Source organism: Eleutherodactylus coqui, chromosome 1, assembly GCF_035609145.1.
Source record: "Eleutherodactylus coqui strain aEleCoq1 chromosome 1, aEleCoq1.hap1, whole genome shotgun sequence".
Lineage (NCBI taxonomy): Eukaryota > Metazoa > Chordata > Amphibia > Anura > Eleutherodactylidae > Eleutherodactylus > Eleutherodactylus coqui.
This window is the reverse complement of record NC_089837.1, coordinates 357,130,190-357,157,060: the sequence shown is the minus strand read 5'-3', so window position 1 is coordinate 357,157,060 and position 26,871 is coordinate 357,130,190. Positions and strand designations below refer to the sequence as shown.

General features: G+C 42.9%; 1 protein-coding gene across 2 annotated transcripts in view; it reads left to right on the top strand.

The window, feature by feature from the left end:
• The window catches only part of LOC136577508 (E3 SUMO-protein ligase RanBP2-like), a 66,624-nt gene that overhangs the window by 13,105 nt on the left and 26,648 nt on the right, over nucleotides 1-26,871 (top strand). For both annotated transcript variants that reach the window (XM_066577420.1, XM_066577412.1), the window contains exons 10-20: nucleotides 1,515-1,696; nucleotides 7,638-7,807; nucleotides 7,892-8,015; nucleotides 8,968-9,129; nucleotides 9,447-9,584; nucleotides 11,851-11,997; nucleotides 12,280-12,453; nucleotides 12,924-13,007; nucleotides 15,412-15,547; nucleotides 18,146-18,240; nucleotides 20,421-24,951. In XM_066577420.1, the coding sequence (XP_066433517.1) occupies nucleotides 1,515-1,696; nucleotides 7,638-7,807; nucleotides 7,892-8,015; nucleotides 8,968-9,129; nucleotides 9,447-9,584; nucleotides 11,851-11,997; nucleotides 12,280-12,453; nucleotides 12,924-13,007; nucleotides 15,412-15,547; nucleotides 18,146-18,240; nucleotides 20,421-24,951 (5,943 nt within the window). The remainder of the gene's footprint in view (nucleotides 1-1,514; nucleotides 1,697-7,637; nucleotides 7,808-7,891; nucleotides 8,016-8,967; nucleotides 9,130-9,446; nucleotides 9,585-11,850; nucleotides 11,998-12,279; nucleotides 12,454-12,923; nucleotides 13,008-15,411; nucleotides 15,548-18,145; nucleotides 18,241-20,420; nucleotides 24,952-26,871) is intronic.

Genomic DNA, 26,871 nt, shown 5'->3' with positions numbered 1-26,871 from the left:
CTTGCGGCGATAATCCAGCCACGAGTAACGCAGTGCATGCTTTGCACTAGAAAGCGCAGCCCCCTGTCCATGATCAGAGAATCGGAGCGATTCTCTGCTTGTGGGACTCAAATCGCGTCATGCTGTGATTTGCCGCAATTCTCCGTGGTGAGCCTATCTGTCAGATAGGCTCACCTCAGAACTGTCAGTTCTCTCCCCTGCTCTCCAGCGGCGGACTAGCGATATTCCGCCTCGCCCGTTGACAGGGGGCCTTAGAACGCAAAGTTTTAAGACTAGACTAGTCTCAAAAGGCATGAAGTACTGGGAGTTATCCATAAACTACTACTCAATGGTATCAGACACCCCCTTATTTTTCTAAATTGGAAGGGAACTGCTCTGATTCGTATGGATAAGTTGTGTTCTTAAAGGGATGGCCCTGTATGTTTGCCCAAAGATTTACCCCTTCTGGTTTTAGACTTTTCATATTCTTTCCTGCATCTGCATCCTACTTACTCCAGCTCTTGCTGTTTCCTTGCTATATTTGGAATGATACAATTTGTAATGATTGTGAAGAGTCACATAATTGCTGCTCATTTTATCATAGCTAAGCTGTGGAAAATACCTCAGTCTCCTTCCATACTGGAAACCTTTGTTTATTAATTCCTATAATTTTGGAGCGCCTGTATGCTAAAAAAATCCAAATTTGCCTCTTCAAACTTGATTGGATTTCATGGCCTCCTTACAACTATTCTATTCAGGGCAAAGCCACCCTTTGCTTCATGAACTTCATTTAATTTGCCCTCTCCAATTGTGTAATTAATGATACATTGTGGATTAATATCTGTCTATTCTTTCCTTTAAACATACTCAGGAAATTTAACTTTACTCTGCTTAATTTAGCCTGTCAAGCTAGTTTGCTCTTGTTTAGTGTTTTTAATTCCAATCCTTTTTTTTCCTTTTATACCCCCTTCCCTTATAGGACATTAGTTTATTACCAATGATGCTCAACTCTGTATGTATGCATCCTTCCCTGCGCTACACTGGTTTTATTTAGTTTATATAACATCTATGACCATGCAGGATTCATTTTGGTTTTTAAAGTGGTGTTTTTTTTTTTCTTGAAAAGTTCATTAAAATGGAACGTTAAATAAGTCATACTCTCCTCTGTTCCTTTTCCACTGCTACCTGGTCCCTTACTACTCTCCATTACCTGATACTGCAGCAGTAATTTACTTAGGACTGCTACAGCTGATCACAGGATGAAGTGAGCTGCTGATTGGTTGCAGTGGTCACATGTCAGTTGATGTCACTTGTAGCAGCAGCTAAAGGGCAGTGAGGGACCAAGCAGCAGCTGAGCAAGAGTGGAGTTGGGTTGAATGAGGCAAGACTTTTGTTTTGTCTGTTTTGTTTTGTTTACCACTCTGGGCAGGCTTAAACTTTTATTATTTTTTTTTTTTTCCCCCTCTCTAAATTGCAGAAGGCTCCAGTTCTGTGAATGCATTACCAAATCATGTGCCTTGTCTATTTTGTTTTAGGTGCCATTCGCGTACACAATGGTAGTTTACAGCACTTAACGTGGCTTGGACTTCAGTGGCACTACATGTCTACTTTGCCCACCTTTCACAAGTGGCTTAAGCAACTTTTTCCTCGACTACCTCAAGAAACTTCACGGCTTGAATCAAATAATCCAGAATCTGTTTGCATTCTAGATCTTGAGGTATTTTGAAAACTTTACGGTCAATTTTTTCTTTAAGAATGACATTTCATATGCTAGTATTTGAAGTACAATGATATAAGATGCACTAAATGTAACCAAATTCTAGCACATTTTTTGAATGTCTCTGCACCAGAAGATCAAATCTACAGCCCCTATGAGCTGGTGTAGATCTATGCTATGTTACACTAGCTTGTAGTGTGACCTTGTTGGGCCATATAAAGGTCATCCATATGTCTGTTGACGGCAGCAGTTAACCCCTTAACGACCAGCCCATAGTGTTTTTACGTCCTCCCGAAGTGGGCTCTATTCTCTGAGGACGTAAAAACATGCTTCCTGCAGAGAATAATGCCCCTCGGGCTGTGGACGTGACAGCTCCATGCTGTCGGTGTCCGCAGGTAGCTGACAGCATGGAGCTGTCATCCCGGGCTGTTCGGAGCCCCCCCCCGGCATTGCGATCGGCGCTATGCAATGGATAGCGCCGATCGCAAAAAAAGTAAATAAAAGTACATAAAAGTTAAAGATTCAGCTGCTCTGATGGATCGGATCCATCGGAGCAGCTGAAATTACTCACCGAGGTCTGGCACGCTGCTCCCCGCTCTCCTGCCGCTCCGGGGCCCGAAGCCGGTCTTCTGCGCATGCGCGCCAGGCGGCATTACGTCAGCCGCATGCGCAGAAGGCCCGGCGGCGCGGGAGATTTAAAATCTCCTGGCTCCCGGCTCCTGTAGGTAGCCGGGAGGCAGGAGATGTCAGCGGGGACTGCGGTGAGCGGTCCCCGGTACCGCGATCGCCGTTATCCAATGGTTAGCGGCGATCGCGAAAAAGTTAAAAAAAAGTTTTAAAAAAGTCAGTTTCACCTCCCCTCATGGATCGGATCCATGAGGGGAGGTGAAAATACTCACCCCCAGTCCTCAGCGGTGTCCCGATGTCCCGGGACCCGAATCCCCGTCTGCGCATGCGCGCCCGATGATTGACATCGGGCGCGTGAACAGACGGGCTCGAGCCCCGGAAAATTTAAAATCCCTCTGCTTCTGGCTGCCATGTGTAGCTAGGAGCAGAGAGATTATACCGGGGACATGATCACTGTCATCCAATGGATGACAGTGATCATGTAAAGTGAGAAAAAAGTTAAAAAAAAAAAAAAGTAAAAAAAAGTTTTTAAAAGTTTAAAAAGCGTACGTTTCATCTCCCCTCATGGATCATATCCGTGAGGGAGGATGAAAGTACGTACCTAAGGCCCCCAGATTTATCCGCGGACCTTACCACAGCTTCTGCACACGCGCCCGTCGCCAAAATGGCGGGCGCATGCGCAAAAGCTGTGGATTGCCAGGATAATTTAAATTCTCCCTGCTCCTGGCTACAAAACGTAGCCAAGAGCATGGAGATTTAATGGGGGTCCGCGGTGAGCGGTTCCTGGTCACGTGTTCGCCATTATACAATAATGGCGATCACGTAACAGTAAAAAAAAAAATTTGAAGTTTCATCTCCCCTCACTGATGCGATCGGTGAGAGGAGATGAAACTTTTTACCGGAGGCCTGCGTATTTGAATCCCGACGCGATCTTCCTCCGTGGACCTTCCAGGATTCTGCACATGCGATTGCCGGCAAAAAGCCGGACACATGCGCAGGAGTCAGGGAGCCCAGGAAATTTAAAATCTCCTTGCTCCCAGCGACCAACGGTCACAGAGAGCCTGGAGCAGTGACGGGTGGCCTCGTTGAGCGGTCCCCGGTCACGTGATAAAAAGGTAGCGATCTACCTTTGGCCGGTCTCACATGACCAGATAGGAATGACGGATTCCGCATGCGTCTGATCCGTGGTAATACGCAGATCAATCGCATTGGATTACACAATTCCGCTCACATTAGCGGGTCAGAATTGCGTAATCCACTCGCAGAAAAGAGAACGCAGCAGGTTCTATTTTACTGCGGATATCGGCAACATAGAGCCCATTGTGCTCCATGGTCGCGGATATACCCGCAGTCCATACGCAACTACATTGTATACGGGCTGCGGGTACCCGCGTCATCGCTAAGCGATGGTGCGGGAAATACAAACAAACGTGTACTGTGCATGACCGCCTGTGTGAGTACGCAGTTATGCGCAGTACATTACGCAGCCGTACGCAGGGTCACAGCCGGGCTCACAGATGGGATCCGCTGTGGGCCTCCGCAAGCGGATTCCGCCTGCACCCGCGTGAGCCCGGCGTTATTCAGACCGCTACCTGTGATACGTATTTTACAAGAAGCCCCGGGAACGCTCGCTTTCCTGCAGTTCCAGGAGCAGCTTGTTGAGCGCCTTCTGTGTGAGACCGCCGCACCTCATCAAGCTTACGGAGACTCACGGAACGCCACTTTTTACACCCCATACCCGCCACTGAGGTCATGAAATACCCCCAAAAAGCATGAGAGGAGGGGGGGGGGGGGATACCCGGTTTTATTGCCCCATGGGCCCATTCCAACCAGCCTCCGTAATTACCCCTGTCTTCGGAAATACTACACAGTTCACATTTTTACTTTTATCTAAGATTTGCGAACGCCAAAAAGGGCGCGGAGGGGGAGGGGGGGAATTTTTAGGGAGTCAATCTTTATTCTGTACAAATAAGCAATGGGGCCTGGAATTTATTCAGTTGTGCCCTAAAATCCAACAGGTGTTCCGTCCTTTATAGGCCTTGCCATGCGTCCTGTAAGTAGATTAGGGCCACAATGGGTATGTTTCTGAACTCGGGACAAACGGGGGTATCCATTTTGGGGTGAACGTCTTCATTCCTATGTGCACTGTACAAAAAAACTGTTTTTAAATTGAAAAAATTGCCAAAAAAATTGAAAATCGTAACTTTTTCCTTCTGCTTTGCTTAGATTCATTCAAATACTGTGGGGTCAAAATATGCAGTACACCCCTAGATGAATTCGTTAAGGGGTCTAGTTTTCAAAATGGGGTCATTTGAGGGGGTTCTTTATAGTTTTGGCCGCTCAATGGCTCTATAAGTGGGCAATGGGGCCTGAAATTTATTCAGTGGTACCCTGAAATCCAACGGGTATTCCTTTCATTGTAGGCCTAGCCATGGGTCCTTTAAGTCTATTAGGGCCACAATGGGTATGTTTCTGAACACGGGACAAACAGGGGTATCCATTTTGGGGTGAAAGCCTTCATTTATATGTGTGCTGTACAAAAAAAACTGTTTTTAAATTGACACAATAGCCCAAAAAATGAAAATCCTATTTTTTTCCCTTTGCTTAAATTTATTCAAAAACTGTGGGGTCAAAATATGCAGTACATCCCTAGATAAATTCGTTAAGGGGTCTAGTTTTCAAAATGGGGTCATTTGTGGGGGTTCTATATGGTTTTGGGCGCTCAAGAACTCTACAAGTGGGCAATGGGGCCTAAAAGGACTTCAAGCAAAATCTATGTTCTGAAAGCCACCAATTACTCCTTTTATTTTGGGCCCCGTTGTGCATGCGGACATAAGATTAGGGCCACAATGGGTATATTTCTGAAAACAGCACAAACAGGGGTATCCATTTTGGGGTGTAAGTCTTCCTTCATATGTGTGCTGTACAAAAAAAGCTGTTTTTAAAATGACAGAATTGCCAAAAAAACAAAAATCCAAATTTTTTCCTTTTGCTTTGCTTGAATTTATTCAAAAACTATGGGGTCAAAATGCGCAGTACACCCCTAGATAAATTCGTTAAGGAGTCTAGTTTTCAAAATGGGGTCATTTGTGGGGGTTCTCTATGGTTTTGGGCGCTCAAGAACTCTACAAGTGGGCAATGGGGCCTAAAAGGACTTCAAGCAAAATTTGTGTTCCGAAAGCCACCGGTCGCTCCTTTCATTTTGGGCTCCGTTGTGTATCCAGACATAAGATTAGGGCCACAATGGGTATGTCTCTGAACACGGGACAAACAGGGGTATCCATTTTTGGGTGCAAGTCTTCCTTCATATGTGTGCTGTACAAAAAAAGCTGTTTTTAAAATGACAGAATTGCCGAAAAAACGAAAATCACAATTTTTTCCTTTTGCTTGGTTTGAATTCATTCAAAAACTGTGGGGTCAAAATATGCAGTACACCCCTAGATAAATTCCTTAAGGGGTCTAGTTTTCAAAATGGGGTCATTTGTGGGGGTTTTCTATGGTTTTGGGCGCTCAAGAACTCTACATGTGTGCTATGGGGCCTAAAAGGACTTCAAGCAAAATTTCTGTTTTGAAAGACACTGACTACTCCTTTCATTTTGGGCCCCGTTGTGGACTCAGATATAACAATAGGGCCACAATGGGTATATTTCTGGACACGGGAGAAATAGGGGTATCCATTTTGGGGTGTAAATCCTGATTTTCATGTAAACTATAGGAAAAAAATATGTCTTTAAAATGACAGATTTGCAAAAATATGAAATTTTACTTTTTCTCCTCTAAATTGAATTAATTCCTGAAAAAAAACTGTTGGGTCAAAATACTCATGACACCCCTCAGTGAATACATTAAGGGGTGTAGTTTTTAAAATGAGGTCATTTGGGGGGGTATCTATTATTCTGACACTCATGAGCCTTTCCAATCTCGGCTTGGTATAGGAAAACAAAGTGTTCCTCAAAATGCTAAAAAGTAATGTTAAATTTGTACGTCTCCTAAATAGTTAAAAAAAAACGAAAGTTTTTCCAATGTGCGCCCAAAATAAAGTAAACGGGTGGAAATATAAATCTTAGCAAAAATTTCTATATTATGTTTGCACATATTTAAGATATTGCAGTTGGAAATGTGAAAAAATGACGATTTTTTCAAAATTTTCCCAATTTTGGCGCTTTTAATAAATAAACACAATTTCTATCGGTCTATTTTTTCCGCCTAAATGAAGCACAACATGTGGCGAAAAAACAATGTCAGAATCGCTTGGATATGCAAAACCTTTCTGGTGTTTTTCCATGTTAAAGTGACACATGTCAGATTTGCAAAATTTGGCCTGGTCATTAAGGCGCAAACAGGCTTGGTCACTAAGGGGTTAAAGGGGTTGTCCCGCGAAACAAAGTGGGGGTAAGCACTTCTGTATGGCCATATTAATGCACTTTGTAATGTACATTGTGCATTAATTATGAGCCATACAGAAGTTATTCACTTACCTGTTCCGTTGCTAGCGTCCTCGTCTCCATGGTGCCGTCTAATTTTCAGCGTCTAATTGCCCGATTAGACGCGCTTGCGCAGTCCGGTCTTCTCCTTTGCTGAATGGGGCCGCTCGTGCCGGAGAGCGGCTCCTCGTAGCTCCGCCCCGTCACGTGTGCCGATTCCAGCCAATCAGGAGGCTGGAATCGGCAATGGACCGCACAGAAGCCCTGCGGTCCACCGAGGGTGAAGATCCCGGCGGCCATTTTCACAAGGTAAGTATGAAGACGCCGGAGCGCGGGGATTCGGGTAAGTACTATCTGTTTTTGTTTTTTTTTATCCCTGCATCGGGTTTGTCTCGCGCCGAACGGGGGGGGCTATTGAAAGAAAAAAAACCCGTTTCGGTGCGGGACAACCCCTTTAAGGGGCTCTAGTCTGCAACACTTTCTTTTGATGGCGCTGCATTAGAAGTCTGGTGTAGGTGCTTCGCTGTCAGAGCAAGTGCCCGTCTGTCGTCCCAACACCGGGAACTGAGCACTTAGAGCACACTGCTTTTAAGCCTTTACATGCCATGGTTAGTGTGACCACAGCATGTAAAAGGCTAACAGAGGGAGAGGGGTCCCAATGGGTTGCTGTGGCACCCGGAGGTTTGGCCATGGCCTCCAGTGAATGTAATCCAAAAATGCCCATTACTTCTGCCAGAATACAGGTGCGACTGCATTGATAAATGTACTTAGTATTTTGCAAGCATGACTCTTGCTGTTCATAAATGCATAACATCATGGCTTACATCCTGTTTACTTCCCACACGACTGCTTTTAATTTAACGACTGTTTTTCCCACTTCTATTTTTAAGGTATTTTTACTGGCAGTTGTATACAGTAGTCACCTGCAACTACAAGGTAATTCGTCAAACGACCGACATCGACCTCGTTGCCTACCATTGCCAATCTGCAAGCAGTTGTTTACAGACAAGCAGCGGTCTTGGTGGGATGCAGTCTATGGCCTTACTCATAAGATGGCTCAGTGAGTTGTAATAGTAAATTTACTTAAATGTTCGCTCTATTGTAATAGTCATTTTAACAAACATTGCTGTTAACTTATTTTTAGGCCTGGTACTTCAGCAAAACTTCGTCTTGTGATACAGCATGAACTTAACACTCTGCGAGCCTTGGAAAAACATGGTCTGCAACCTGCTCTTCTCATACATTGGGCAAGAAGTCTTTGCAGTACAGTAAGTGTGCAAATCTTAGAGGAAAATATCCCTGACATTGGGCAGTTCTCAACCTGCGAAGTTGACACACTGGTTTCTGGGATAGCTATGTAATTTTCTGGAGGCTGACAATAGATGTTATAAAATCGTCACCAGTTCTTCCGGGTTTCCCTGAAGATATTTTTTGCCCCAAAAGAGCACAGGGTATTATTTTTGGGTGATGTCTTATACTTGCCTAGCAAGTGCTGTCCAGGTTCCTTCCGCTGGTCTCCGGGATTCCTGCAGGCTTCCGTGAAGTTGTCGGCGCTGAAAAAACCCATTTCTTGCTGGTAATGTGGTTAATCCCCCACACCTCCAGCAAGAGATTGCCTCTCAAGCACCATTACCAACAAGGGACGTTCTCTTGGCGCTGACAACTGCACAGAAGCATGCTGGAGGGACCCAGGCGGCAGATGCTAGGTGACTATTTTTGTTTTGTTTTGTTTTTTTTTGTAGTGTAGCTAAGGTTTGTTTTATAAAATATTCCAAAAATTGGGGTAGGGCTTGCTTTTGGGGGGAAACGCGGTACCAGTTAAGTTAGCACTCGACTATAATCCATTGGTTCAGTCCAATCCTTTGTATTCCTCTAGATAAGTGACACGAGGTGTCTGTCAGCCATGTATCCTCCCACATTATATAGGAGTAGCATGCCCTTTCGTAGAGCTGAACAGACACGTTCATGGAGCAAGTGTCAGCCTAAAGACTAGTATTTCATATCTGCGTCCAGAGTATGGTTTTAACAGGCACCATAGACGTTTGATATAGAATAGCCCCTCTTATTTCCTACTTTCTTATGTGACCAGTTTTATTTTTTGACTTGTGGATGGTTGTCAATGATCCTATTGTATGCACAAGAAACTATTAACCACTTAGGTGCTACACAATGCTGTTTTACTTTGTGTCCTCCCCTACCCTCCAATTTGTGTCTCTGCAGGGTAATAATTTGAATTCGTTTTATGACCAAAGGGACTACATGTTCCGCTGCATTCACTATTGGAAGAAGGCGTTGCCTCTGCTGGACCTGATTAAGCAGAAGAAGAGCATTCCTGAGCCGGTTGATCCTCTGTTCAAACATTTCCACAGTAAAGATATTAAGGTGTCGGATTTGTATTTTATTCTGGACTTGCATCTGTTATATTTTTGTGTAACGTTGTTTCTTTTTGAGTAAACCTATAGTCTTCTTAGATCTTCTATAAAAATGTTAACTGGTTTCTGCTGGGAAAATAGGTGGCCTTACGTAGTAATCCCTGGCAATATCAGCTGAACACCACTGGTCCAGCTTTTCTAAGTTTAGTGCCAATCACGAGGCCAGCTTTACCAAAAGTTGGGGTGTGAGAAGACGGGCGGAGGTCTGACAGCTGGAAATGGGATCATTCTTCAATATCTGAATTCTAATTCCTCTTATTTTTACAGCTGTCTGAGGTTAGAGATATAGAAGATGAAGCTGGCATTGCATTTGCAAAAATTGATCTTATTGAAGGAAAAGTTGATGATGCCATACTAGCCCTGGAAGCCATTAAGAGTGTTGATTCCTACTGGAATCTTGCTTTGGTATGTATGTGCAAATCCAGTTTTTTTTTCATTGTTCAAGAACTTGTCTTTGTCGTCCAAGGCAGAGAATCAATTCTCAAGCGAAGCTTCATTTGACGGGTTTGGTGGTGTTTATAAGAACATACATTTAGAATTTGGCAGCAACACATCTCATAAAAGTTAGGACAGTTAACAGGCTAGAAAAGTTAGTGATAATAATGAAAAACTGTTAGAGGGTCAATTTTCCAAGTCACATGACTGCATATAAAGAGCAAAGATATTTCACCTTCCAGAACTCCTCGCAAAGATAGCATTTGTTTGCCAAAGGTTTCAGCAGCCTTAACTCTGGTGACCAGCTGACCATATCAGCCTTTTGCTTGAAATGGTCACTGACTGACTTTTTAAATTTCTTGTGCTGATGTAGTAGCCAATGTAATGACTAGCAAACTGTAAATCCCTTTGCAGAAGACTTCATCACAAAAGCATTTTAAGTGCTGGCCACTAGGGGTCTCCCTTGCTGTCCACTGTCAAAGTAATGCCCGTTTCTACTAGCCTAGAAAGTTAGATATACAGCTTGCATTGGGAAAAATGGCGATTAAGGCCCAATGTCCATAGGCGGATCTGACTTGCAATATCCGCAAATCAAGCCGCCCATAGAAAGAATGGGTGTCCGCGCATGAATTAAAGCATGTGGATTGGTTTTACAGACCTTTTGGTCCAGAAAACAAATCGCAGCATGCTCTATTTCGGTGCAGTTCCCGCACAGACTGCTTCCATTGAGGTTAATGGAAGCTGTCTGATCCGCGGCCTGTCCACAATTAAATTGCAGAAGGCTCCGGGGTCTGCGTGGAAGGTTTAAAAAAAAAAAAAAAAAAATTCCACTGCGCATGTGCAGTGGCGCACTGGCCAGTGCTACCGCCCACATCGGCAGTGAAGCAAATGGACCAGGACAGGCATGCAGAAGTTCTGGATGGGTAAGCGGTGACCTCTGCAGCAGGCTCCCGCATGCGGAATCCAATCCGCCCATGGACATGAGGCCTAAATGCATAATAAAAGTCCTGCTAATTTATAATGCTATTTAGCATGTACTTGCATGGCAGCTTATCTTGAAAAGTCCTTAAAGTGCACGTATGCTTTTAAAGAGCTTGTCTAGTTGGGACAAGTGCTTTACTAATAGCTCGACAGTTGCAGCATTACTTTTAACAAACCTGTTATCTAAGCTTAGCTTAAAGTGTACATGTCGTCATTTCTGTAGACTTTTAGAGTAAGCTGCCTTGTGTTACAGTACATGAGTAGTGTTGTATCTGGCCATTATAGGCCTCGTATGTGGAATTGGGCACCAGGTTTCCACTTTGTAGGATCTAGTTTTCCCTGCGCTCATGGGTGTAGACTAGCTGTCTCCCATAAACGGCACACACAGAGGAGAGCCTGCTCCCTTTAGTATATGCTCAGAAGTGGCAACATGCAGTACCGAGCGGCATGGCTGCTTGGTTTGTTAGGTTTAATTAAAAAAAACAAAAAAACTACGACTTAAAGCAGGAAAAATAATGGCTGCTTAGTTTAATAGAGGATCTTGTGTTGCATTTGTCTCATTTTAAAGGAATTTAGTTTAGATAACCTATTTTACCTGTTAAAGGGGTTGTCCCGCGGCAGCAAGTGGGTCTATACACTTCTGTATGGCCATATTAATGCACTTTGTAATGTACATTGTGCATTAATTATGAGCCATACAGAAGTTATCAGAAGTTATTCACTTACCTGTTCCGTTGCTGGCGTCCCCGTCTCCATGGTGCCGTCTAATTTTCAGCGTCTAATCGCCAGATTAGACGCGCTTGGGCAGTCCGGTCGTCTTTTCTCAATGGGGCCGCTCGTGCCTGAGAGCGGCTCCGTGTAGCTCCGCCCCGTCACGTGCCGATTCCAGCCAATCAGGAGGCTGGAATCAGCAATGGACCGCACAGAAGCCCTGCGGTCCACCGAGGGAGAAGATCCCGGCGGCCATCTTCAGCAGGTAAGTAAGAAGTCACCGGAGCGCGGGGATTCAGGTAAGCACTATCCTGTTTTTTGTGTAAACCCCTGCATCGGGCTTGTCTCGCGCCGAACGAGGGGGCTGTTGAAAAAAAAAAAACCCCGTTTCGGCGCGGGACAACCCCTTTAACAGGGAAAGGTTAGTTAATGGTGATGGATCATTGTGTTCAGGATCCTCACTTAAAGAATTGAGGTAAAGTATATTAGAGAGTTGTAGGATGTTTTTCATGTAGTCATTTTGGTGTTTTTGCTACTATTACAGGTCTTCCAGCGAAAAGGAGAGGATTTGGAGAATGAGATTCCACCCTCAGAGGAGCAAGAGGAATACTTGAACTGCATGCAGCGATGTAAAATATACCTGGTCAAGATTCTTGATGAGGTTTCCTCAGATCCAACATTGACTGGAAAGGTAATATCTTTAGCTGCTATCTCTTTAACTTCTAACCAAAGATCCTGGCAAACCATAAAGAGAGCTTGGTCCATCAGTTCCTGTTTAAAAAGGACTAAATTCGCTGCCAAAGTTGCTGTGATGAATTACAGTTAATGGGACATTTTAGCATATTTATTTTAAAAACAGGTAGTCTCACTTGTTATTAACTTGTATGAATAGATAAGGGAATAATGTTTTTAGAGTAGATCTGTAGTTTTATTCAAATATATAAGAAATCAACACACATTTTTTTTGTTTCAGCTCCCGGTACCTGTAGAATCTGTGGAAGAGATGCTGGATGAAGTGAAGAAGAATCTTGGGGAAGTTCACAGCCCAGACTTCAGAGACACACAGTCCTTCATGTCTGCCTCAGCGATAAAGCACTCTACTCCATCACCTTCGAAGTTTTCAGTGTCTCCTAGCAAAGCACAAAAAGTATTGATTTTAGTACGACCGGAGATTATAAAGTCGGTTATTACCAAATTTTGGTTTAGTCTTCATTTAGGTAGTTTTTATAAAGGCCCTCTTATACAGTACAGTTTTAGAAATTGTTATTGAGTTTGCGCAATAATTGTTAAATGTAAACACATGCAGCAAACAATCAGCAATACACTGGATTATATTTTATTTGTTTTCTTGTGGACCTAAAAATCATTGGTATAAACAGGCGGGTTAAGTATTTGAATAAAAAGCAGTGGCAAACGAGTTTGCTAGTGGTCTAGTTATATTCCAGAGAGAAATTGAAGCTACCCAAATTATTCAGTGTAAATGCATGCCAAGCAAACCTATACAATCACTAGTCTACCGCTGGTTGCATGTTCCTTCCAATTTATCTTGTAGTGTAAAAGGACTTTAACAAGTGATCACTGTACTGCTTTGGTTATGTATTATTGCTTGCTTTACAGGCTCTATCAAAGACCCCACCGCCCTGGGCTGAAGATCAGAAATCGCTTATTGAAAAACTTGTTCAACAGGTTGAAGCTTTGAAGGTACTTGCATGTGCAAATGTGGCAGTTTATGGAAAGGTCTTTAGACAGTTTTATTTTTCGCCCCTATAAATGTTCTGCAGTGGCAACACAACCTTGAACAGTGTAGCTCAGTGGGGCAGATTGATTGGCATTTCACCAGAAACTTGCATGCTTGGCATCACATTTGTGTGTTGGACAATATAAAACTTCTTTCTTTTTTTTAAATTTAAATTCAGAAATGGAAAAAGTGTGGCATTGTGGAAAGGAGTGCTGCCTAAATGCATGGTCGCACTAAGCGCTGCGGAATAAGTTGGCGCTATACAAATAAAGATTATTATTATTATTATTATTACTACAAAACAAATTGGCCTAAATTGTGGCATAAAATGGTGTAAAACTAAAGCAATTAGTAGGGGATATAACATTAGACTAGACAGTCTAAAGATGCACCAGATTTATCATTCAGCAATGATCCATTGTGTGTATTTTAAGACTGTTTGCACTGCCTAACTTTTAAACAGTATTAGTAAATCTGCCAAGTCCAACTTAACTTTGTTCACTAAAGCTGGCCATACACATTACTATTTTTTTATACACTATTACTAATTTTTTTCATACAACTGATCCAACCTTTTGTTAGTTTGAACCCTTACAGATCAATGGTGGATGTCCAAGCCAAAGTATAAGCCATCAGTGTTAGTCACCGGAAGCCCTTAAAAAAAGCTAAATGCAGGGGGAAGTATCCCATTTAACCCCTTGAGTGGCGGGTTTCTTACCACCCTGTCAGACCCACCAGGGCAGGTTTTTAAAATGGGCCAATCATTTAATTTCAACTAATTTTCCAGTCTCGTTCCAAGAGCCATGACGTTTTCATTTTTCCATTGACACGGCCATGTGAGGGCTTGTTTTTTGCGAGACAAGTTGTACTTTTTGATGGCATCATTTTGGGGTATATATAATGTATCGCATAACTTTTGTGAAAAAAATTGTGTGTGTGTGTAATTGTCATTTGTCGCTGCATCCATAAAAGTCCGATCTATCAAAGTAGTGCATTATTTACCCCACACGGTGAACGTAGTCCGGAAAAAATAAAGAAAACCAGAAATGCACTTTTCAGTCACCCTGTTTCCCAGAAAAAAAACAATGAAAAGCGATCAAAAAGTCGTATGTATTCCGAATTGGTACTAACGTAAACTACAGGACATTCCGCAAAAAATGAGCCATTGCTCAACAACATTTAAAAAGAAGGTATTGCGCGCCGAAGATGCAGCAGAAAATAATTTTTTTCAATTACATGTGTTTGAAAAAAATAAATAAATAAATAAAAATACAAGTACTACTGAAAAAAAACTACAAGTTTGGTATCCTAGTAATCGTACTGACCCATAGAAAGAAGTTATGTCATTTCTGTTGCAGTTTATGCGCCGTAGAATCAAAACGCACTGAAAGATGGTGGAATGTCTTTTTGTGGGTTGTTTTTTTTCTTCATTTTGCTCCACTTAGAATTTTAAGTTTTTCAATACATTATATGGTACTTTAAATGGCACCATTAAAAAATGCAACTCGCCTTCCTACAATGTCGATAAATAAAGGAATTACGATAGCGGGGTATTAGATAGGCTATGACGCTCAGAGTCTGAGCGTCATAGCCAGCTGCCAGACCCGGAAGCTATATTCAAGCCTCTGAGTGCCACAGAGACCCATTAGGACCGCCAGATCACATTGTGGGGATCTGATGGTGACAGCCCTTTACATAGTGCTGTTGCATTGACTGTGGCATATAAAGGGTTAACACAGCAGAGATAGGAGGCTTTCTCCGTTCCCTGCTGTAAGGGCTGATGCCCTGCTATCCTCTGACAGCGGAGCACCAGCTCTCCCTGCCACAGGGACCATTGGCCGGCTTCTGACAAGCCCATGGTCTCCGTGGCAACCTGTAAACAAAACCGTGCAGGAGTTTTAAAAAAAGGCGGGAAGTTGCTGGCAGATCGGTAATATCTTCCTACTTACTAGTTGCCTTGACAATTGTTCTGCCCAGCCTCAAATTTTCTCTCCACGCCCCACCTAATTTCACATTGGGGGGTTCCTATAAAAACTAGAACTTGTCCTGCAAAGCAAAGATGTCATACAGTTACATTAATGGAAAAAAATAAGTTATGACCATTGGAACACAAGTAGTACGATTTACTGGCCCTTAAGGTTTAAAATTAGTTACGTCACTAAGGGGTTAAAAATGCCCTTAAGGCAACTAAGTTCTGCGTCATATTTTTACATGAAACCTTCAAAATCTGCAGTAAAGTGACATTTTCAGGAAGGTTTTTCCAATTTTAGCATGACTGTTAAGGGGTTAGCCTATTAAGTTTAAATATTTGGTTAACAATACTGTCTCAAGCTAAAAAATAAAACTTTGTTTTTTACCTTTTTACAGAAAGAAGTTCATGAGCTAAGAATGAATAATTCAAACACCAATGTGTCATCCCAGCGTTGGGCAGCTGAAGGCTTTGGTGCTGAAACGGCAACTGATGGGTTCCATTTAGCACAGAGTTATTATGACCCACTAACAGGTGTGCTTTACTACTTGTATATTTCCTCCTGTAACCTCCTCAAATGCAAGTCTCCATGGTTTAAATATGTTATGTTCATTTTACCTAAGTACGTTGATGTACTTTGCATAAGATTAATGAGCTTAAGGCTCAAGCTCTGCAAATTTATGGCACTTAGTCCATGGTACAGTGTGGGATTAAGGCCTCATGTCCACGGCACGAGCAGATTGCAAGTGCAGAATCCACCCGTGCCCGCAGCCATGAACCTTTTCCTACTTATCCGGATGCAGTGCGGGTCTTCTCTGTCCTGGCCAGATCGAGCTTGCTGGCTGCTGCGGCATGCACAGTGCATTTGGTTTTTTTTTTTTGGGGGGGGGGGGGGGTTTAAATCTCCTGCTTTCTCGTGGAGCCGTGGCACGTCTGCAGTGTCAGCTGTGGCTGTGCCGCAAATTGGACTGCTTCTATGGAAGCCATCCCTGCGGGAATCTACAGAAAATAAAGCATGCTGTGATTTTTACCGCGGATGCCCAGTGATTGTCTATGGGCTGATTGAACTGCGGATCGCATGTGCGGGTGACACGTGCGGATTCCACAAATTCAATTATGCCAGCTCGGCTGTTAGTCACAACGATAGATCCGGGGGAGAAAGCGGAGGTATTAACCTCTTCTGACTTCTCTCTTACAGACTATATAGTCCTCGATGAGTGCTATGTAGTGAATAATGAAAGCGGAAGTGTCACTTTTGCAATTTGACCCGGTGATCACTTGACCGGGTCCTCCTAGCACATCAGAACTGCAGGGTCCTAGTAAGGCCAGATCAGATTTGTTAGTGACTACTGTTACTACAGGGGAATGTTTTTCCTATAACTGGGGCCTCTATGGATAGCCCAGCTACTGTGGAAAAGTTTTTATTTAATTTCACAATGTGAGTGACCTCAGAGGTTTTATGACATGATGGGGAACATAGATGTTAGAGAAGAAAAACGACAAAAAATTAGAATACAAGAAACGTTAAAAAAAAGACTCAACATCAACCTAACCCATTGCCATATGCACCCTGTAATCGAAGACTATATGAATTATATATCAAAATGTGGAACCCATTCTTGTACCTTATTTTAGCTTAAACATATTTGAATTTTTATTTAGTTTATTTTTACAAACTTAGGTTTAGTAGCTAAAGAAAAATAATTAAGGCCATAAACCACCACATGACTAAAACCCCAAAAAGTGTCTAGTCCTCTTGGACCAAAACACCCTGGTCCTTAAGGGGTTAAAGAACAACTTTTAGTAAATCTCATCTTGTTGCCTTAGAATGAACCAGAGCTCACTGATAGTAATGCTCATTTTATTATTTATGAAAAAACCTTTTTCTTTTGCACACAGTTGGCATGATTGATTTTAAAGGGCACCAGTCACAAGGTTCATGCAGCCCGAACTACTTGTGCTTGGCACTCAATGTACTAAGGTGGAAGTGTTTCTTCCACTATGCGACTCAGCGATCACGTGACCCCAGGGTGCCACCCTGTTACAGCAGAGATGCAGGGACCTATCAGACCCTGATCAGCTCTGCCAGCTGCCTGTCCACGGCTGAGGCGGAATATTGCTAGCCAGCCAGAACAGTTGCTGTATGCGCCATGTCATCTGAAACATACATAACATATATCAAAATGAGAAACCGATTCCCGTACGTTACTCTTTTTATTAGTATAGTTACGCTAAATTCACTCTCTTTAAGCTTTTAGTTTTATTGGGGGTTAAAAACAGAAGATGTCAGTGAAAATATTTTTAAAAATTGCCCTATATGTCACGGGTAAAAAAGCAGTGAAAATAATTTTGGTAGCTGAAGGAAAAAGAATTAAGACAGTAAAACCACCACATGGGTAAAATCCCTGAAGAAAAAAAACAGCCTGGTCCTCAAAGGGGTAAAAGTATGTTCTGAAACGCAGCATTTCAGCATAAAACGTACGTGGTGCAATGTACATGCCTGTCCTAGGTTCATGCTGCCCATATTTTATACTGCCTAAACCTGGTGACTGGTTCCCTTTTAAGTGTCCACATGTTGCGTTCAACTGACCTGTCGTAAAAAGGACAGTATTTTTTTCATGATCTACTTGGAGTAACCACTTTATACATGTCATAAAACATGTCAAAAGTATTTATTAGTGTGGGTCCCGCTGCCGAGGCCCTCGCTGATCGCTAGAACAAGGGGTGCTTCAGTGCTCACTGGAGCGCTGCAGCCCCTTGGTTGTCCGCTGCTTTTCGTCTCCTTCCCACAGCTGAAAAAGGCCTGCATAGAGGTCTATAGAAAGGAGCTGAATAGCAGCCCCCTTGTTCTAGAGATCAGCGTGGGTCTCTGCAGCAGGGCCTTCACTGATCAATACTTGTAACATGTTCCTATAACATGTCCAAATTAACCTTTTAAAGAGTATCTACACTTTCAACTTGTAGATTCACTTGTGGCAAATGTGTTGCAGAAACAACCTCATTCAAATGTGGGGTACTGATTTTCAATTTCAGAAGTTTTTGCAACTAACCTGCTGCTCACGAAGTTTAGCATGAAAGATTTATCGCAAGAAAATATAGATTAATTTTATTTTTCTTTCTACTATTTTTCAGTTTCTACAACTGCACATCCTGGTTACTATGCTCAGTCTCCAGCATATAATCCTCAGCAACTTCTCAGACCAGTGGCGAATGTTACTCCAACCAAGGTATTATGAAACCTGTTTTAATGATCAATAAAGGAAATCCCTCATGCATTATGTGCCAGAGTCTGTTTTCCTTAGCTGCTAACCTTAAAGGGGGTTTTATCATAACCATAAAGACTTTCCCTGCAGCTGGGTCTGTTATAAAATCGGACTCCACAAGAGGAGCTCAGCGGCTTACACTGCCCTAGTGCCAAATTCTGGATAGACAGCCAGGAAGAAGCACGTCATCGCTATGGACTGGGACCGCAGCATCAGTCTGTGCTCCTGGCATCAGCATTTATATCCTGAGGGCCATAATGCCGGGGGTTCTCTAACTTTACAATTCCTTTTTTAATCCTGGTTCTTCCAAATTTGTACTTTCAGATTCAAATGCAAAAGATGAGCAGTGATCACATGCTTCCACCCATTCGTCTACCAGGAAGCTGACTGAGGCAATGTGAGCCGCTTGGCTCCACTTGCAAGTTATCTCCCAATCCACAGACTGGGGGATAACTTGCTGGCTGGGAGGAGAAGGGTCTTACTGCCGGGTCCTTCACCAATCTGCAGAACAAGACTCCCGGGTCTCACTCTGCCTGTCAATGCATTGGCTCTTTTTTTCCCTGTAGTGACGTCTGAGTGAATGGACTGCTGGTGCTTCATTTCAATGGGGCTGACAGGAATACCCAAACGATTGCTGCTCGGGTGTCTCTGCGGTCCCATTGAAAGTGAATGTAGAGCTAGTGTACTTGCACAACCAGCACGTTATTGTTTTCTCTTCACTGTGGGGGTAACAGCAGCCAGACCCCAACCAATCAGCAAAATAACTTGCAATCTTGGAGAAACCCCTTTAACTTGGTTCTTTCCAGATTGGCATAGCGGTTTGATAAAGATTGTCCACTAGTCGAATATTCTGCTTGAGCTTTGCCATGTATTTGTAGGCAAAGAGGATCTGTCAGCTCTCCTGGCATGTATGTATTTGTAAATAACTTTATTGCCTATAAAACCACAGTTCTTAGAAATCTGTGTACTGAATAAGTTGAGTGTCTGTCACCAGTTGGGGAGGTCCTTACAGTCTGGCAGTGCCCAGTCTGTGCTGACAATATCAGACTGTGTAGGAACACACCCTATTGACAAGGGTAATGACAATGCTCAGTTGTCACTTAGTTATTCCTACGGGAAATGTTTGAAAAAACAAAGGTAATGCGAGATGCAAAGTTATAATAAAAAGCTGCTCCAGAATTGTACTTTTCGAGTAAGGTATTTACCGGTATTTACTTAAATAGGCATGTTACGATTGGTAACAATTCCTTTTTAATGCAGAATAGGTTTGTTTATGGTCGATAAGCCAAGCACCATAGGCCTTCTGCAGATGGCCGGGTCGGATCCCGCTGCGAGAATTCTCGCAGCGGGATGCAAGCTGTGCCCCTGCAGTGAACTGGTGCTCGCCTCCTCCCGGAGTCTCACTCTGCGCCGGCTGTCGCACAGCCACACATGCACAGACCAAAACCGGGCGCCAGAAGTGACATTTCTGTGCTGGCCCTCTGTGGCTCGCAGAGAAATGGGACATGCCGTGATTTGTTTACAGCGCGAGTTTCACGCAAATTGTGGCTGTCTGCATAGGATTGCATTATCTAATGCAATCCTGTGGCAGTGTGCATGGGCAGAAATTCTGCAGTAAATCCGCCGGGGGATTTCCGCCTGTATACGTTTGGCCTAAAGGCTGGTTTACACGAGCCGATCGCTCAAACGACCGTTTGAGTGACAGCTTTGAGCGATCATTTTGCATAAAAATGAATTAGTATTCAAGTAGCTACTCAGCTACTTAAAAACCAATTAGGCATGCAAATGAAGCCTTCCCTGAACACAGCTAATAGCCTGAGGCTATTCTCCATGGGGAAACAATGCTATCAGCACTCCCCGTGAAGAACTACTGATAAAAGTGAGAGCTTTTTATGTTGGACTGAATTTAACGATCAGCAAGCATTGCCCGAAAAGCGGACGATGGGTGCACATTTGCACACACTAATTATCGCTAAAACTATCGCTGATTAGCTTTTTTTGTTTGTTTTTTTTTAAACGATCATCGGCTGGTGTAAATGGGCCTTTACTGTGCCTTTCGATCTGTTCGTAACATAAAGGTTGACTATTATATAATTAGTTTTTCGTCTATGCCATCACTTATTTATTTATTTTTTCTTTTACAGACATCTGTGTATCCAGTCAGTAGAATGACAACTCAGCAGCACATGTACGCCATGCATACTCCACCAGTACAGAGTACAACGATGGTTGGACCTGCATTACGTTTCGAATCTCCAGCAACTAATATTTTGTCTCCTCAAACCGACGACTATTATAACTACAGTTTGCCTCCAAGCACTGCAAATCCAGCGCTGCCGGAGCCAGGCTATTTCACAAAAACTACCTTTGGAACCCAGCCAGCCAAATCCGAGGGAGCAAAGATCGAGTTTGTAAAGAATAGCTTTGTTCAGCCGATTCAGAATGAAGGCTCAAAACCACCTCAGTTTACTGGACCAATGCAATCTACTCCATCTACCTTCAAGTTTAATTCAAACTTTAAGTCCAATGATGGAGACTTCACATTTTCCTCTAATCAAGCTGGAACACCACCAACGGCTGGGAATGAATGTCTCTTAAGACTTCTAACATCTGATAAGACTATTCCTGACCAGGGAAAGCCATCAGCTACTTTTGAAAGTGTTGCAGACTCAAGAAATATGTTCCGATTTGGTGAGAAAAGCTTTAATAGCTTCGGTGATGGCACAATTCAGGCTCAAGATAAAAGCGGCGCCGTGTTTGGGCATGGGGATAATGTATTTTACTACCAAAACTCTACAAAGAAAGGCTTTGTGCCTCCAGCTTTTGATATGTCCTCAAAAGAAGAGCACAACCAAAGCCATGACTCTGAAACGGCTAGTGAATATGTGGTTGAAGAGGATGGACCTCACTTTGAACCTGTAGTGCCATTACCAGAGAAGATAGAAGTAAAAACCGGAGAAGAGGAGGAGGAAGAAATGTTCTGCAACAGGGCAAAACTTTTCCGCTTTGACACAGACTCGAAAGAATGGAAGGAAAGGGGGTTAGGAAATGTGAAAATTTTAAGACATAGGATATCTGGGAAGATACGTCTGCTGATGAGAAGAGAGCAAATTCTAAAGATTTGTGCAAACCATTATATAAATCCTGATATGAAATTAAAACCACTTGCTGCATCTGATAAATCTTATGTATGGCATGCCTATGACTATGCTGATGAGATGCCGAAGTCGGAGCAGCTTGCAATTCGTTTTAAGACGGCCGAAGAGGCTTCGCGGTTTAAAGTAAAGTTTGAGGAAGCACAGAAATTGCTGCAGATTTTAGAAGACAGTGCTGATAACCAAACTCAACCGGGTAAAGATCCATTCAAAGCCGATGTAAAGGCGAAGCCTGTTTCCCTTGACTTGCAATTTGGTTTTAAACCAGGAGAATGGCAGTGTGATACCTGCCTTGTAAAGAATAAAGATACCTCAGTTACATGTGTTTCTTGTCAAACCCCCAATCCAAACCGTAAAAGCTCAAGAGAGACCTCTGGTACTAAAGACCCTAAACCTTTGAACACTGGAGCCAGTTCTGCAGTCATGTCGGCGTCTGCCTTCTCTTTTAGTAAGGACACTTTAAATAGCAAGTCCACTTCAAGTGAGCCACTCGCAAAGGGCAGAGAACAGTGGATATGTAGTAAGTGCTCGACCAAGAATGACATGGCTAATAAACAATGCATTAACTGTCACCCTTTAAATCAGAGCGATGGAAAAACATGCTTGTCATTCACACCAAAATCTGTTGCCGATTTTAAAAATGTCACGGGCACACAAGCTAGTTCATTCGGCTCAGCCTTTTTGAAAAAACCTGGACAATGGCATTGTGGTCAGTGTTTGGTACTGAATGAACCTTCTGCAGTAAAATGTGTTGCATGCCAGGCTGCAAATCCATCCAGCAGTCTTCCAACAACGGCGCAGTCCGCTTCATCTTTCAAATTTGTCACCACTGAAACGGGTCCGTTAAAAGACTTTGGGTCTCTCTTTGCAAAGAAGGAGGGACAATGGGATTGTAGTGTATGTATGGTGCGCAATGAAGCAAATTCTCCAAAGTGTGTATCTTGTCAAACCCCAAACACAACAACTTCTGACAATGTGACGGGGGTTCCAATTCAGCCATCTAACTTCAGTTTTAGCAAGGTTCAGAATGGTAGCCTGGAAGCAATGTTTCAGAAAAAGGAGGGACAGTGGGACTGTTCTGTGTGTCTTGTTAGGAATGATGGTTCAGCTATAGAGTGTGTTGCCTGCAAAGCTCGCAATCCAAATGCAAAAAGTGTCTCGCCAACATCCGAGACCAAATCTGCCTTTTCGTTTGGTCTGAAAGGAAGTTCTGAACCGTTTGGTCCACCTCCAACTGGGTTTACATGTAATTTCTCAGGAAAAGAAATAAAGTTTGGCACAAGTGATGATAAACAATCCTTTAGTTTCAAACCAAGTACCAATGAAGAAACAAAATCTGGAGGGTTTAGCTTTACGATGCCTTTTAATCCTGGATCTCTGAAGTTTGGACTTCCAGATTCAAATACAAAAGATGAACAGGGTAAGGAAGCGTCTACTGAAGCAAGAGTTTCTTCTGGAGACAGCCAAGGGGTTCCTATATCTGATACTGGATTAAAACCTGAAGAAGGCAAACAAAAAGGTGGTGAGATAGTATTTGGTCAGACTGCAAGTACCTTTTCTTTTGCTGATCTTTCAAAAAATTCTGAAGGCTTTGCATTTGGCCAAACGGACCCAAACTTTAAGGGGTTTTCTCGTGCAGGAGAAAAATTGTTTGCTTCCATAAATGAGAGAGGAGAACAAGTAAATGCTCCTGAGCAAGAAGTTTTAGATGAGCTGTACAAAACAGAAGATCGTGATGATATCCATTTTGAACCCATCGTGCAGCTTCCCGAAAAAGTGGAGCTTGTTACTGGGGAAGAAGACGAAACTGTGCTTTATTCGCAGCGAGTGAAGTTATTTCGCTTTGATGCAGAAATTGGCCAATGGAAAGAGCGTGGTGTTGGAACAATGAAAATTCTTAAGAACGAGGTTAACGGGAAGCTAAGGATGCTTATGCGACGGGAACAAGTGCTGAAAGTGTGTGCAAACCACCTCATCACAACCACCATGAACCTAAAACCCTTGTCTGGCTCAGACCGTGCCTGGATGTGGATGGCTAGTGACTTCTCTGATGGGGATGCAAAATTGGAACAACTGGCTGCAAAGTTTAAAACCCCAGAGCAAGCCGAAGACTTCAAACACAAATTTGAAGAGTGCCAGCGCCTGCTGTTAGACATCCCTCTTCAGACCCCTCATAAACTTGTAGATACTGGAAGGACTGCTCACTTGATAAAGAAGGCAGAAGAAATGAAAAGTGGACTTAAAGATTTGAAAACTTTTTTGACTGACCAAGTTAAACCTGGAGAGGAGGATACAAATCTGACTGATTCTGTAGATCTGACTAAGAAAATGCCTGAATGCACTGAGGCTACTTATGAGTGGGATACTTATGACATGAGGGGAGATGCCCTCGAGGGTAATCTGGATGACTCTGTATATGCATCACCTGTAGCAAGTAGCCCAGAGAAGGGGAATCTCTTCAGATTTGGTGAATCGACCAGCGGTTTTAACTTTAATTTTCAACCATCCCCAAGTCCTGGAAAGTCTCCAACCAAAATAAATCAGAGCAGAGTGTCTGTGGGTACTGATGAGGAGTCCGATGTAACACAGGAGGAGGAGCGTGATGGTCAGTACTTTGAGCCTGTGGTTCCATTACCTGACTTAGTTGAAGTCACCAGTGGTGAAGAAAATGAAGAGACTCTCTTTTGCCACAGAGCAAAGCTTTATAGGTTTGATAAGGGTACCAATCAGTGGAAAGAGAGGGGAATAGGAGACTTAAAGATTTTGCAGAACTTTGAAGATAAATCTGCTCGAGTAGTAATGAGAAGAGACCAAGTGTTAAAACTCTGTGCCAATCACCGTGTAACACCGGATATACATCTTGAACCCATGAAAGCTGGATCTCAGAGAGAGTGGGCATGGACAGCCAATGACTTTGCTGAAGGTGAAGGTAGAGTAGAGTGTTTTGCTGTACGCTTTAAGCTTCAGGAAGTTGCTGACCTATTCAAAGACGTTTTTGAGGAAGCCAAACTTTCCCAAAGTACAGGTTGTATGCTTGCTCCATTTTCATCTCGTGTCACAACTCCAAAAGCTTCACCATGTGGAAAGGCAGCTGTGGCCATATTGGAAGAAACGATGAGAGAGAGGACAGATCTTTCATCTGCTGTTACAACCACTGCTTCAGAAGCAGAAAGGAACATTTTGAGCTCAGCTGAAAAGACGCCTACAGCTGTTGTGTCCCCTCCTAAGTTTGTATTTGGATCTGATGCTGTGAAAAATATTTTTGGTACAGAGAAGAAGGGTTTTACATTTGGAAGCCCTTCTGGAGCTGGAACAATGTTTGGTTTCAGCTTTAACTCATCAAAGACTTCTGATAATGAAGAGCAAAAACAACTATCGAAACCTAGTTCAACACCCCCTAGTAGTCCCAAAGATTCTGCAGTAGCGCTCGAGAAGCCATCTCAACACACCTTGCAAAATCCCACAGTCTCCTCCTCTGCTACAGTGTCTGCCCATCCACAACAGCAAGTTCCAGCTAGAGGTGAGGCTTTTCTTGCATAAAAATTGTCAATTTTCTTTTTTTTCCTACACTATGACATCACTTTCATTTACTTCTTTATCAATTTTGTAACCTACCTGCTTCTTAAAATTCTACCTCAGGTCTCTTGTATTAGGCTCTTGGTCACATACTATTGTCGCCTGTGTACTGGCTTAACATCCTCTAACAACAAGTGAGTAATGTGGCCATGTAATAACCCAACCGGAACTGGAGGTGAAAGTTATTCAGGGGTCCAAAGTAAACCTCTTTCACCCTCACCAATGCAAAGAGTATAGGCCATTAATACTAGATCGAGAGGGGTTGACTTTGCATCACTGCCGAGCAGATGTCCACAGTGTTGCGTCTATTACTTGTTGACTACCAGGCACAGATCCCTACTTTTTAAGTAGCGGTTGTGCCTGGTATTACAATTCGAAATGGGGCTGAGCTGTAGTACTTCTAGTAGCGGCTACAAATTGTATGTTGCTGTGTGGAGTCGTGTAAACAATGGAACTACATTTGGAGTGGTGTGGTGTGAGTTGGACTTCTACCAGTCTAACATTGATGGCCTGTATGAAGGATAGACTATCGAGCTTAAAGAACTGGAACAGCCTTTTAAGTCTGAACACATGGCCACATCTATGACCCGTTTATTACAAAGCAATCAACTGCGGTCACTTGTTTTCCATACCCCAACTGTTTTGGATACACAACCCATGAGAATTTAGTATTGCACATTCTAAAGGGTTTTGGGTATCCTGGTAATTTATGTTTTGTGGGGCAAAAAAGTAAGACGTTAAAGGGTTTGTACACTTTTTAATGTAAAATGTTAGTATGCGTAATGCGATAATTTACTAATCTAGATTGTTGAATAATTGCAGCATGATCAGACTGTAGCTGCAAGGACAAATTAAAGGGGGTATTTCCATCTCGGCAACTTATCCGATCCCTGTGGCAAAGAAAGCATCAGAGGTGACCTCTTGTAATTTTTTGACAGCGGTTGCCGTACACGCCACCACTCCCTGAACTTCAGTGGGATGCGCCAGCAATGTGCGGCTGTTCCAGTGAAGTGAATACATAGCATAATGCTTAAAGTGCAGCTTAACCCTTTCCAATCCACTGTCTGACCTCCGAAGACCTTATGATTTAAGGCTGTACAGCTCCGATGTTGGAAGACGTCCATCGGGGTTCTTTTACTGTATATTGCCAGCCTCTCTGCTGTTGGAGCCTATCCAACGTGTCACCTCATGCAGTACCGGCTTTAGCCAGCATATAGCGCCGTTGTATAACGGCAGAAAAAGAGTAAGCCCCCTGGGAAAACCAGGATAGGAAATTGGATTGGAGAGGGTTAAGTTCTACTCGCAACAATTTTTAAGCAACTTTGCATCTGTGATTCTCAGCAAAGATTGCGTAAAAATCCAAATTTATAACTAAAATGCATACTCAAGTGGACCCCTTATGGAAATCAGATGTAATCTGCATAAACTGTAAGATGGAAGGAGTTCATACGTACTACACCTATGTTTTTAGCTCTTTCTGTGAAAGACAAGTGAGAACTGCAGGAATGGGCCAACCAATTTTTACATGCAAATTACACTGGGTTTATATAGCTATATAACTTCTACCACCCCGCCCCATGTAAACTAACTGTAAATCCCACAATCCTAATGTAATGTGAACAAAGGCATCTTTCAGAGTGGTGTAAAACTACATGGGCACAATCTTCAAATCTCCTGTGGCTTGTCAGCACCCTAACTTTGGTTCTGACTAACTATGGGAGATTTGAGCGTAATGTCTTTAATATGAGCAGAAAAAGACCCACAGTGGGCAATCCTCCACCCCCAACGCAAAAAAAGAAATACTTTGAGTATTTATAGAAATCCATTCTGTCAGAAATTAATATTGTGAAACAAGTGGTCAGCA